Source organism: Echinops telfairi, unplaced genomic scaffold, assembly GCF_000313985.2.
Source record: "Echinops telfairi isolate 266 unplaced genomic scaffold, ASM31398v2 ScPeMD7_23;HRSCAF=83, whole genome shotgun sequence".
In the NCBI taxonomy this organism is placed as follows: domain Eukaryota; kingdom Metazoa; phylum Chordata; class Mammalia; order Afrosoricida; family Tenrecidae; genus Echinops; species Echinops telfairi.
In genome coordinates this window covers 79,792,603-79,805,343 of record NW_022103920.1, presented here as the reverse complement: position 1 = coordinate 79,805,343, position 12,741 = coordinate 79,792,603, and the positions used below count along the sequence as shown (strand labels likewise).

The window sequence follows — 12,741 nt, the reverse complement described above, 5'->3', positions numbered from 1 at the left end:
AAAGATAGAAAACTCTTAGATGATAACCACTTTACTCGAATCATATATCATAGAACAAACTGTCCCCACCAGCATAGGTTAAATGGGGGTGGGGGTGTGTGTGTGTGTGTGTGTGTGTGTGTGTGTGTGTGTGTAATTGGGCTTTCTCGCTAAGATTTTAGATTCTCAGAGGAAAGCAGGTGTTCAGTATTGTTTGGGCAAATAGTTGAGGGCAAGAATGTCACTCTTACTTTGGGAAAATCTTCTATTAGTGAAATGAACTGTTTACCATGCTGCCTTTCAGGTTGTAGCCAAGGGCCGCCCCTGCAGGCAGGCCTATCTAAGGGTAACAGTCTTGGTCTGCCATGCTAACTTGTTTATGCAGAGCCACACATCTAACTACTAAGGAGTCCGGGAGTGAAACTCTACTGCTATGGAAGTAGAGGCACATGGATTTGGAAGGATAGCCAGTAATCAGTCATAGGAATCTATAAAGTCTATGACTCCGGGTGAATGATGCAGCCTTTCTTCTTCTTTCATTATTGAGTGTGCCTGTGTAACAACATGCACTGAACCATGACTGGCGCAACAGTAAATGCTAAAGGACAGTCATATTGTAGGTCTTTTTATTACTAATCTAATCTTACAGAGGGGATTGCTTTATCACTTCACTGCCATGAGCCAATGCCACTCATACTCTATAGGACAGAGTAGAACTGCCTCTGTGGGTTTCTGAGACAGGAACTCTTTATGGGAATAGAAAGCCCTGTCTTCCTCCTGAGGAGAAGCTGCTGGTTTCGAACTGTTGACCTTGCAGTTAGCAGCTCAAAGTGTAACCACTACTTCACTAAGGCTCCTTAGTCTACCAGAAACTCTGAAGTTGGTATGAGAAGTGGGGTCTAGACTGCCGCCTTCCTATCAGTTTTCTCTGTTGAAGGAATTTTGGGGGTCAAATTTCATAGTGTAAAATATGTGTCTGTAAGCTCATAGCCTCTGAAGATAATCCTTTCCTTTAGAGTCCAAATATAATCATTAGTGTTCCCATCTTAAGATGACTACAGGAAATTCCAACCTCTCCCTGTACCTATGAGGACTCATAACACTTGTAGGGTTTGATTGGTTTCTCTTGATCACTCCTTGAGGTCTCATACCTGAGTCTTCCCATGTTTTCAACCATCCGTTAATGTGGACATCAACCTTCCTTCATTCTTTAGAGCTGGGCTTTTACAAGATTGAAATCTTTGGTTTATGTGGTTCAATAAAGCTCGTGGTAGTGTTATGAATGAGGGAGAAAAGAAACAAGAGAGACATCATAGTGTCTGAAGTTTCCAAGTCACATCTGCCACAAAGAGTTCCTTATTGTCCTCTCTTTCTGACTGCTTGTCTCCCTGCTATCACCTGCCCTACTGCTGGGCCTGCTGCAGAGAACAGTGTCTTCTAGTTCTCCTTTTCCCTACCAATGAAGCCCAGCCTCCTGACCATGAGATTTTGTTAGTTGCTGTCTAGTCGGTTTGTCTCATGGCAACCTTATGTATGAACTGTTGCCCAGTCCTATGCCAGCTTCATTATAGTTCGTATGTTTGCATACATTGTTGTGGCTTTTGTGTCAATTCTTTTCATTGGGGTGTCCTTCATTTCATTGGTCATCTACTGTGGCAGTTACATAATCTATTAACTTGAGAAGGGGTGGAGTCTAGCCTGGCAATCAGATCATAACCAATGAGGCCTCTGTTTGGGCATGGCCTTCTCCAGAGGATTCTGAGAACTCCTGTCTTCCTCCCTGGAGGTGACATACACATACTTGCTGTGAGACATTCCTGATTACAAGCCAGCTACACTGGTGGAGCCAGAGCCCTGGAACTGGAGGAGCCATGTGGAGACCCATGCCTGCACTGAGATGCTTCTACAACCACTGGATCCACAAGACTTTCCACCCACTGGCCTGTGATCTTCCTGCACTCAGCATCATTGTATGTGTTTGTGAGTCTGAAGAGGAAATTTATAGACTGGTATCAGACATAGAGGCTAATATCAGACTTAAGGACTTGATCTGGACTGGGCTGGGATATTTTCTTAATATACAATTACTCTATAAAGCTCTTTTCTTGTACACATATGAGTATCTATGAATTTGTTTCTCTAGTCTACCCGGGCTAACACATCACTTTACTAAACTAGATGTTCTCTTTCCTGATGATGTATCCAAAGTTAATTAAAAAAAGGAGGGTGGTTAATATGGAAAAATAAATAAAAATGAAAAATAGTTCATGGATGAAAAAACAAAACAAAAAAACCCTTCAGATTTCTTACCCTTCAGATCTAAATATTGGTCTGAGTGGCAAAACAGGAGGAAAGTAAAACTGAAGTGGCCTTGGAGTCTTTAATGACATACACGTTCATTTCAAACAAACAAGCAAACAAAAACCCAGAAACAACGTAAGTGAGTGGAAGTTTCACCATCCTCACATCTAAGAAATATTCTGGTTGTGTTTCTTCTAAGATTGCTTATTCTTTTGACAACCCATGACGCATTAAATATTCTTTGCCAACTTCATTTTGATTGCATCAACCCTTCTGTCTTTTTTTTTTCATTATCCAACTTTCACATGCATGCGAGACCATTGAAAAGCCCATGCTTAGATCAGATATACCTCAGTCATCAAAGTGACATGATGATGCCACCAGAAGAAGCTAAAATCTCTCAACATTTAAAAATCAAAACCAAGCAAGCAACCCAGAACAAAAGCAGTCCAGAATAAGAATAACAGATAAGAATAACAACACAAAGTCTTCCCAAGAAAATTGCTCTTTATCTTTTAGTTATAGTAAAGATTTTATTTAACCCATTTTCTATGCTTTCCTGGAGCCCTGGTGGTTACAAGTTGGGCTGTAAACTATGAGATCAGCAGTTCAAAACCACCAGCTGCTCCTTACGAGAAAGATGGGGGTGTTCTACTCCTGTAAACAGGCATAGTCTTGGAAACTCACAGGGACAGTTCTACTTTGTCCTACAGGGTCGCCACAAGTCGGCATCCCCTCGATGGCAGGGATTGAGTACACTTTCTCCTAACTTGGACCCTACTCTTTTAGCTTCACCTCTACCACACCTCTCTTTGTATTTGAACCTCTCAGGACTTATTCACTTCTTCTACCATGGTCTCACCAGCCTTCCAGCATTTTCATATCCTGAGCTCACCACTTGGAACACCTTCCCTACTTCCTCACCTGGAAGAATCCTCCAAGTTCTTTAGATATAAACTTAAAGGCCATTTCTTCTAGGAAGCCTTTCCTAGATACGATGCTCTTCCTGGGTGCTACCATAATTTCTTGTACTTGGCACATGGCACAGCAGTTATTTCTTTAATTATCTTTCCTAGACTGTGAGCTCTTCATGAGCAGTACCTTCTCTGTCCTACTCACCTTTTGTACGCCCAGGGCCCAGAAGAGATCTGGCACATTGTGGATGCTCAGAGTATTTGAATCGATGCCTGAGTGCATACCCTCCAATCCCAAACGCTCTGTGCTTTTACTCCTCTGTCCATCCCTTCTACCCACCCTTGGTGTTTTCTACCCTTCAGAGCTGCCATGGTGACCTCAGGAATCTCTGTGACCTGATTACTGATCACCCAGTCCCACTGAATCCAGCTCCGAACTCTCTTTCTTTGATAATTGCCATAGCCGCCTGCTCTCGTGTCATCGCCACCATCTTAATTCAGGCCATTGTCATTTGTACCCTAGATTGCAGTGATCTCTAGAATGTTCCCTCAACATTCTCTTCCAGATCCCCCCCCCCCACTTAAACACCACACAAGTAAATCTCATATTTCACTATTTAAAGTTTACCAGTGCTTTCTCACCACATATGGGGTCAATTCCAAATTTTTAAGCAATGGCTTCTGATACCATCCATCATCTAGGTCTAGTCCCCTCTCTGCGCCATCCCATCCACCCTTCCTTGTCCTAGACATACTGTACAGCCTTCAATTTTTCAACCACAGTGTGTCCTTTGCTGATTCCTATCCTTGCACTTGCTGTTCCCCAGCCTGGTCTACTCTTTCCACTCATTCTGGCCTAGTGAACCGCTACATCTTTTACATCAGTGCAAACCTCTCTCACTCAAGGACATCTCCGTAACAGCCCTTCCCAGGCCAACTTAGGTCCCTTCACTATATGTGACCCCAGAATAGGTTCTCAGTAGGAGAGGCTTCAAAAAATTCATGGAAAAAAATGGAATTCCATGATGATGCATTTTTCCACAAAGTTTTTGAAGCCTTCTCACATACGTTACATTTTTCTTTTTTTTATATTACCACACTGAACATTGTTGGTCCAAGGTCTGCTTTCCCTTGTGCGCTATAAACGTAGACCTTGGCACTAATATCGCCTTTCTCTTCATCTGTCTTCCCGGAATGTCATGACTTGGATTTGGTGCCTGATACATTTTTGTCTAAAAGGCTCCATTGGCCGCCACCTGCTGTTTCTTTTTGTTCTTTGATTTGACCGTAGTTTTGGGAAGCCTACTTATGATATGTGGTCTGTAGAAGTCAGACTGTGTGGCTTCTTGCTCCTTCCCTTTCAACTCCTGGCTGCTGGGAATTTCCCATTGCCCAGCAGTGCTTCTCCCATTTCTCAGGGGATGGTGGCTGGGGGTGGGGCAGTGTATGGTGGTTAGGGTGCAGGGAAGCGTCATTCAAAGAAACAAGTTTATGTTGCTGGGACTGGAAAGGGGATTCTTGACTAAATTCCCAAAGAAAGATGAGGGTTTCTACTTGGGTAAAGAGTTCCAGTCTCCCCTGGCCTGTTGGGTGACTCTGAGATGGACTCACTCCCTGGCAGTGAGGCTGGTTGGTCTGGGCCCTTCCTGCCCTCAGAGAACAGCAGGCTGCGTTGTCATCGGAGCCACTTTCCCGGCCTCTTCCTCCCCTATGTGGACTCCCATTTTCTTAAAACTTCCTTATTGGCTTTTGTGATCCTCCTTCCCTTTGGAGAAAATATTCAAGAATACTCCTTTGGAATCAAGAAAACAGCCACCCGTACTTTCTGAGCTGATCTCTCGGCCTTGGATTTAACTGGTCCTGCAGATCCCTCAGAAGACACTGCCTTGATCGAACCTTTTGTAGTTTAAGTACCCCAAGTAGACGAAGATAAGAATTCCCGGCAAAATATGTCTGCAGCCATTTCCGGATTGTAGATACATGTTTAAACATGTTTTACATGGAACAAACCAGTGCATGTATGAACAGGAACCAGAGTAGTAGCAACAGTACTCTCTGCCGAATTCTCCTGTGTATGTACATAATGAGCCCTGTCTATTGGGTTGACTAAATATTGGACTGCTAATCACAGAGTCGGAGGTTCAAACCCACCAGCTGCTCTGAGAGAGAAAGATAAAGTTGTCTGCTCCTGTAAAGATTTACAGTCTCAGAACCTTGAAGAAACAGTTCTACTCTGACCTCAATATATGTAAAGTAAGTATTTGGGAGTGGTAGTGGTAGCAATACTAAGTTCTGTACAGCACGACATAGATTAGCTTAGTTGCAGACTTATTTTAAAAAAGGTAATTTATTGGTATAAAAAATTTAAACATATAAATACAATATAAATATTTCTTTAAAAATAGGTTTAAATTAGCAGTTTATGTGAGGTAAGCTGATACATTCCATGAAATGATCTGTCTCTGGGAAGGATGAAGATCTCCAAGCTGCAGAGCCATTTTACCGTATTATGTCATCTCCAATGGCATTTCATAAAAATATAAATATATCATTTTTATAAATTAACTTGACTTTACATATTTAAATATCAATAAATTAAAATAGTGTCCTAACGCTCATTTTTTTTTTTAGTTCTTCATAGAGAACAAAATAAGTTATGTGCCCACCAGCCATGTTTCTGACCTGGTGAAGGAATGCCCATGAACTGCAATGACCATGAATGTCCCGGCTACATTAGCCGAACAGCCCTCACGCTGAACTGAATGAACTTCTCCAAGCTTTGAAGGATGAGGTTAATCATTGTATTCTTCAGCCATTCGGTGTTTAACTGCCATGTAGGCAACACTGTGGCATTTGTGGTTGAGTCAAGGGTGGCTATTTCATTTGGATGCTTGACCTGAAGAGGGAAAAAAAAGACATGGATCATTTCAGTATTTAAGCAATCCTAAAAGACAGGTGCTATGAGCTGTGGGATGTTTAGGGAACAGCTAGATAAGGCTAATTGAGGCTGTCTGCCATGATTTATCCTATCGGCTGAGGCGCTGCTTAAACCCCTTTCAGAGAAACTGACTTTTTCATCATCTCTTTGTGGTTCTGTCTCCCATTCAACCGTAAGCATCTGGAAGACACCAGCTGAATCTTGTCCATCTATTATTCTGTTACCTGAAACTGGTTGGTAAACAGATGGGATTTCATAGCTATTGGTAGACTAAGGGACTGAAGGACACATCTGTAAAGGCTCAGTGGTGGCCCCTTCAGCAATCTCAAATTCTGATTCTTCTCCCTCTTCCCCATCTACCCAGAATCCATTGAGAATCTACTGTATTTTTGGCTGAGGCCTCTGGTCTAGGAGTGGAAAGAGGATTGGTGAGACCGACAGGAAATGAAGAGTTTACAGTTCCACGTTCCACCCTGCAAAATGTGCTGCAGGGGCAGCACCAGCGTCACCTGGGGATTGTTAGAAATCTCTCCCCTGCTCCAGACCCGCAGCATGAGACTCTGCAGCGGATTCCTGTGCAGGTATCGTGTGAGAATGGACCCCTGGCTAAGAAAGGCCAGGTAGCTCATTTCCACCCTGTGCAGTGACCCCACCATAACTTAGCATCTGAATAGGTAGTTGGTGGGGGACCAACGCCCGAGGCACCTCTGCACCCTTCAGCTTTGGATGACATCTCTGTATTGACTCTTCTAGTACAAAGTAGGGAAAAGGAGCTAAAACAACCTGCATGTCAAAAATATCACTGGCCAATAATTAAAATATTTTTTAATCTTTGTTCTTTGTTGCTAGGGCTCACTGAAATATTTCCTGCCTCAGAAAATAGACTTTTCAAAAATTATTTAACTATCAGAAATTGTTAAAAAATCCACTTCGTTTAATGTAGTTTTAAATGCATTTATCAACGGATCAATGGTGTTTAATGCCCTTTGTTGAAGGCATGCTACCAAAAAAAAAATTTTTTTAAATGAAGAAAAAAATTTTATCTGTTGGGGACTCATTCTCTGATCCTTCCTTTACGTGGCCCCACCCTTTGTGAATGAACCCGGCAGCCTCACATTCCCTGGGCCTCCTTCTTTGGGCCTCTCTTCCCCACACCCAAGACACTTACGTTTTCCTCCAGGAGCTGGATCAACGCTTTGATGCTCTTCAGCACACCTGAGAGCTTTCTGTTCTCCTCTTCCAAAGTGTTCCCCACAAATTTCATGTAGATGTGAAATTGTGAAAGGCCAGCGATGATTCTCCTCAGGCAAGTCTCCTAAGAGGAAAGAGAATGGAAAGTTGGTTATTAGCAGAAAGATAGAAAAGATTTTAAAAGTTAAAGGAGAGATCATTTAGCTACTGCTTCCTTTACCCTCAGGGAACATATTTTTAAGCTTTGTGTTTCGGGATATCAGATAATACCACCTTCCCCATTTTCCATATCTGTGTAATCAATTCCACCCAAAGCCCAATAGATGCTAGGATATGGCCATGGAAGCCCTCCCTCCCCGCTGGCTGTCCTCCTGTCCTTGTCAGTGCTAGGCTGAGACTTGCTGCATGAACTAATCAGAAGTCAGTGCAGGTTATCTCACTGTGTGGAAGAAGAGTGTAGAGAATGACCTTAGCAGGAAGGGAGGGAGAGCTGCCATTCTGCTGCAGGCAACCAAAGAGGAGAAAGGTCACCACGTCACCAACCCAGGGCAAACTAGCTAAACTTGCTGAGGTTTCACCCTGACTACTTAAGAGATAGAAAATTTGAACTCATGGAGGCCATTTCAAACCATTTCTGTTAAAAAATGAATTGCTTTTTTAAAAAAAGAGCTTGAAATTCCCTCCTCATGAGGGTTACCTAATTACAAAATGAACTTTGCCTCCATCTTCTGTATTGCCTGTGCGTGTCTATAGTTGCAAGAGCGAGCTTAAGAGCGAGCGCTTGTGCCAAAGTGAAGGTGATGAGCTCGTACCTTGTTGAATCCATCTTGGAAGCATCTGTCTTCTTCTCTCATCTTTGGAAGGTTCAGATTGTTTTCTGCCAGAGCTTCCCTGCTGTTTTCACATTTGTCATATTTGTCACATATCTGGGGAGGAACATCATAATCTTTCCATTAAAACAAACTCCCACCGAGTGGATTTCGACTCAAAGCAACCTTATAGGCCAGGGTAGAGCTGCCCATAGTGTTTCAAGACTATAATGTTCCAAGACTATATTATAAGTCTTTACAGAAGCAGACTGCGACATCTTTCTCCCGCTGAGTGGCTGGTAGGTTTAAACCACCGACTTTTGGGTTAGCATATGTGCTTTCATCACAATGCACTTAAAACAAACAAACAAACAAACAAACAAACAAACAAACAGAACAAAGCCACAACTCTCTGCTGTTGAGTCAATTCTGACTTGTCATGACCCTATAGGACACAGTAGAACTGCCCCTGTGGGTTTCTGAGACTGTAACCTGAAAGCCTCATCTTTCTCTCTTGGAGCAGCTGGTAGTTTTGAACTGCAGACTTTGTGGTTAGCAGCCCAAACCATAATTCATTATACCACCAGGACTTGAAGGGTGCCCTTAGGTAAGGTTCTCTTAATCCATGAAGTGCCTCTACAATAAACACCACTAGAGGGCCCACTCATGTTCTACCACAGCCAGGAAGTTCTTACAGAAGAACAAGGTCACAGCCACTCAGGATCCTAGCAAACCCGGTAAAGTATAATTCATCACATGTGGGTACCAGAGCACCCCAACAACTTCAGTCTTGCTATTTCTCCCGAGTTTCTGTTTCCTTAGCTTCAAATTGGGGATAATGAAACACCATCTTGGTCAAGTCCTTGGGATGATTAGACAAATTTATGCAAAGTACTTGGCACCCTTAGTACTTAATAGGGGATCATCATTTTGATGATAATGTGGCAAATATAATCCAAGCCATAGAATGTTTCAGAGCGTGGAGACCTGTGAGATTAGCTAGTTCAACCTTAGGATTTTACAGAGGGGACCCAGAGATGATGGGGAATTTGCCATCAGGAAGGGAGTTCGGCAGAGCAGGAACTGGAATGCAGCCTTCTATTCCCTACGGCTGTGTCCCTTCCGAGTTACCAAACAAGAGGCAGATAGAAACCTTGCATTTAAAGCCTAGGGACTACCAAACAACCAGAACACAGGTAAAGAGGACGTGATTGGTAAGGAAATAGTCAACTGGAGCTCACTCGTTGTGTCAATTTTCACCCAAAACACAAGCAAGAACATAGTGTTTTCCAAACCCTGCTGGTGATGTTTTCCCTGTCTGAGCTGGAGCACCTTTGAGAAGTCCTCACTGAGTCTGCACGACCGATAAGAACGGCAACTGTTCTGAGCAGTCCTTCCAGGTGGAGCTTCCTCCAATCCCCCCAAAGTCCCAGGGTGAAAGGAAGGCTAGCAGCCCTTTTTGGTTCCCGAGAAGGGAAGTGTGGAGCTGGGAATGGGCTGGGACCATGGACTCCAGCTCCGTTCTGTGTTTCCCAGGAAGGAAAGCAATTCTCCAGACCCCGTAGCAGAGGAGGAATGCAGAAGACAATTACCCCACTACTTGGTCCTCAACTCTAACCTGTCCCCCGAAGACTGACTCTTCCCATTGGCAACGATCTCCCCAAGCCCCTGTTCACATTCAGGCACAAGACGAACGCATACCCATAGCAGCATTTCCACACACCCAGTCAAGTCTACCCACCTCCTTTCTCAGTTCCTCGACTTGGGAGAGAATGAACATCAAAAGTTCTAGGGTTTTGTTTGAAGAGGTGCGTGGTGTGTCTGAGATGGCATCACCTTTAGAATCTCCTTCCAGGGGTCTCGGAGTAGGGAATGCAGAAGCCATCATCAGGAGCAGCCCCAGGGAGAAGGCGACTGGACTGAAGGTGCCTGTGTCAGAGGGAAGGAAGAGCCGGAGTGAGCTGCTTGCACTGCTGGGAAGCTGAGCTGCTGGCTGCTGGCTGCTGGCTGCTGGCTGGCCGCCAAGCTCAACTGCGGACACACCACACGCTCCCTCCCACAGCCCAGGGCGGACAGGCAGTCCCAGGGCTTGGGATTTCCTCCACTTACTTGTTGAGAGGGACTTCATAGTTGAGTTTCTGATGGGCAGATGCAGCGCTCTTATGTTCCTGGTGGGCTCAAGGGGAGAATGAACCTCTGACATCTCCAGTGTCCTATTTATTGGTTGTTGAGAGTCTAATATTGAGACTCATGGGAAAATCCCACATTAGATAAATCTTGTTGGAGGGTGGGTGTGGGGCTCGGGCGGGTGGGGCTGCTTGGAAACATTATTAAGATTGTGCAATGTGACGTCCTTTAACATCATAGACCTCACCACCCAGCGTAGGGGGGTAGGGGTGGGGGGGCCCGTGCTGGTGATTGAGGTCATCATCCAGCCTTGTCCTAGAAGCAAGATCACTCTTCCTTTCCTTTCTTTCTTTTTTGTTTTTTTAAGTGACTCAGCACTTTGGCCTCTCTTGAGAAAGTATAGCTGAAGTCATGTCTTAAGTCTTACAAGGAAAAAAAAAAAAGGAAAAGCTAAGTTGAGTATGCTTAAAAAAAAAGACAAAACTCAATAATCAGATTAACAGGTCAGGATATATATTTCCCATTAATTTGTGTTTGAAACCATCTAAAATGTTCAGTCCACCAAGTCAGCATTACAAGTAAAATCCCACTGCTCCTCTTCTGCTGTACTTTTCATTCCTAGTGGCTTGAGCAGGGATTGCAGAACTGTCTGGCGCCTGGAATCTCATGCAGTTTTCCTCAGAGTCTCCAGGTGGAGCACTGGGTACACACACACACACACACACACACACACACACACGCACACGCACACACCTTTCTGTACTTCTGGCACTTGCCAGGTCCCTCCCCACCTGTGCCAGCCCTGCTCTCTTCCGAGTGACACAGGATCCTTAACCATGAAGACTTTAATCTCTGTGCTCAGGTGCTGTCAGCAGGGCCATCTGGGTGACCCTGCTGTCCTGCTCCAATTGGAGAGTCCCAGAGGTGCCTGGAGGGCATGGGGTCTACTGGAGTTCTCAAGGCACCCACATCCAATTGGTTTGGGCTCAGATGGGGAGAATGCAACTTACCTCTTCAGTCCGGATCATTGGTTGAGGGAAGGATCTCGGCTTCTTCTGGAACTTGTGGTCACAGCTTCTGGTTCCCGGTATGAGTTGACTTGCTGAATTCACAGGTGGCTGGGATGGAATCTTACAGAATCATGCTCTCCCTTCAATGCCTGGACTCTTGTGGGATCCAGAGTGGATGACACCTCTTGCAGGGAGGTCCTTGATCTCAGGCAAATGATCTTTTAGACCAGATAGTTCTTACTTTGTACTAAAACATTATTTACAAAACATGGTGTTAACATTTTAATCAGGTATTTGCCTTGCAAAAGATATCTCTTCAGGATTGCTAATACACTGACCGCTACTGAGGCATTTGAGATATGAATTGATTTGCTAAAGTTTTGTTTTCCTAATAACATTAGAGAAAGTGAGGTCACCCATCCTTTACTGACTACCTAAAGAGAGAAGCAGCAGTCCTGGAACTGGGTTTTTAGTCTGAGAATGAAAAAGGGGAAGGATCCTTGGGTGGTTTTGTTTTCAGTGCTCTTTGGAGAGGGAGTGTTAGGGTCCTGTGATATATCAATTTAGAAAACGGTTCAGTTGATCTTGGAGGGCAGCCAGCTTGGAAAGCAAAGCTTTTGGCAGCTCCCAGGCTCAGTCCTGGTCTTCAGAGTGTCAACTCTGCTGTCTTCACTACCCTAGCCTGTCCCCTGATAATGCTGGTCTGACAGTGAGGATGTTCCGGGGCTGGGACCAGTTCCTCAAAGGTCTGGACGGGCCACATCTGCCTCATTGTGTTTCTAAATCAAGGGGGGCTGATATCAAAGGACTCAACAAGAAAGAAATGTTTTGAAAATTATGGTGGCAGCAATTGTACAATTATGCTGGATCTAATTGAACTATGGATTGTTATAATTTCTGTAAAAGCTCCCAATAAAATGAGGGGGGGAAAAAGGTAGTTAAAAAATTGGTGTAGTAGGCTGAATACTGACTGCTCAAAGATGTCCAAATCCTAATCTCCAAACTGGTGAATGTTACTTTACATAACAAAAAGCTTCACAGATGTGACTAAATTGAGGCTTTTTAATAACGAAATAAACTTGCTGTCATTGAGTTAATTCTGCATAGAGTGACTCTATAGGACAGCATAGAATGCCCTGTGAGCTTCCCAGACTGTAGATCTTTTACAGGAATGGAAAGCCTCCTCTTTCTCTAAAGGCGCAGTCGGTGGTTTCAGACTGCTGCCCTTGTTGTTTGCAGCCAGGAAGGGTAACCCACTACAGGGCTCCTGAGAGATAATGAGATAATGCTGGATAATTCACATGGCCCCAAGGTAGCCACGAGAGTTCTCTTCAGAGAATCTCAAGGCAAGAAAGTCTCCAATTGAGTTCCAGAAGGAACATATTTTTTGTTAAGAGTCCTGGTGGCAGCCTGTGCGATCACGAGGTGTCGAAGGGATCAGGTATCAGGCATCATCAGAACAAAAAATCTTA

The 12,741-nt window shown here is 44.1% G+C and overlaps 1 protein-coding gene and 1 pseudogene across 1 annotated transcript; both read right to left on the bottom strand.

Annotated features, from left to right (window-relative positions):
- The window catches only part of LOC123521528, a 9,462-nt pseudogene extending 5,985 nt beyond the window's left edge, over positions 1-3,477 (bottom strand).
- A 2,331-nt stretch (positions 3,478-5,808) lies between these two features.
- On the bottom strand, positions 5,809-10,335 carry IL6 (interleukin 6). Its single transcript, XM_004702841.3, has 5 exons — positions 10,242-10,335; positions 9,874-10,061; positions 8,136-8,249; positions 7,301-7,447; positions 5,809-6,090 (listed from the first exon to the last, which is right to left on the bottom strand). Exons 1-5 carry the CDS (start codon positions 10,333-10,335, stop codon positions 5,923-5,925), a joined length of 711 nt encoding a protein of 236 aa, XP_004702898.2. The 3' UTR covers positions 5,809-5,922.
- Between the last annotated feature and the right edge of the window lie 2,406 nt (positions 10,336-12,741).

What these genes read in the sequence shown, in the direction of transcription:
- IL6 (XM_004702841.3), bottom strand. Translation starts at nt 10,335, where the DNA reads ATGTCAGAGGTTCATTCTCCCCTTGAGCCCACCAGGAACATAAGAGCG. An exon ending in TATGAAGTCCCTCTCAACAA is followed by an intron (nt 10,062 to 10,241) that starts GTAAGTGGAGGA and finishes CCTCTGACACAG; the next exon opens with GCACCTTCAGTCCAGTCGCC. An exon ending in TCCAAGATGGATTCAACAAG is followed by an intron (nt 7,448 to 8,135) that starts GTACGAGCTCAT and finishes CTTTCCTCTTAG; the next exon opens with GAGACTTGCCTGAGGAGAAT.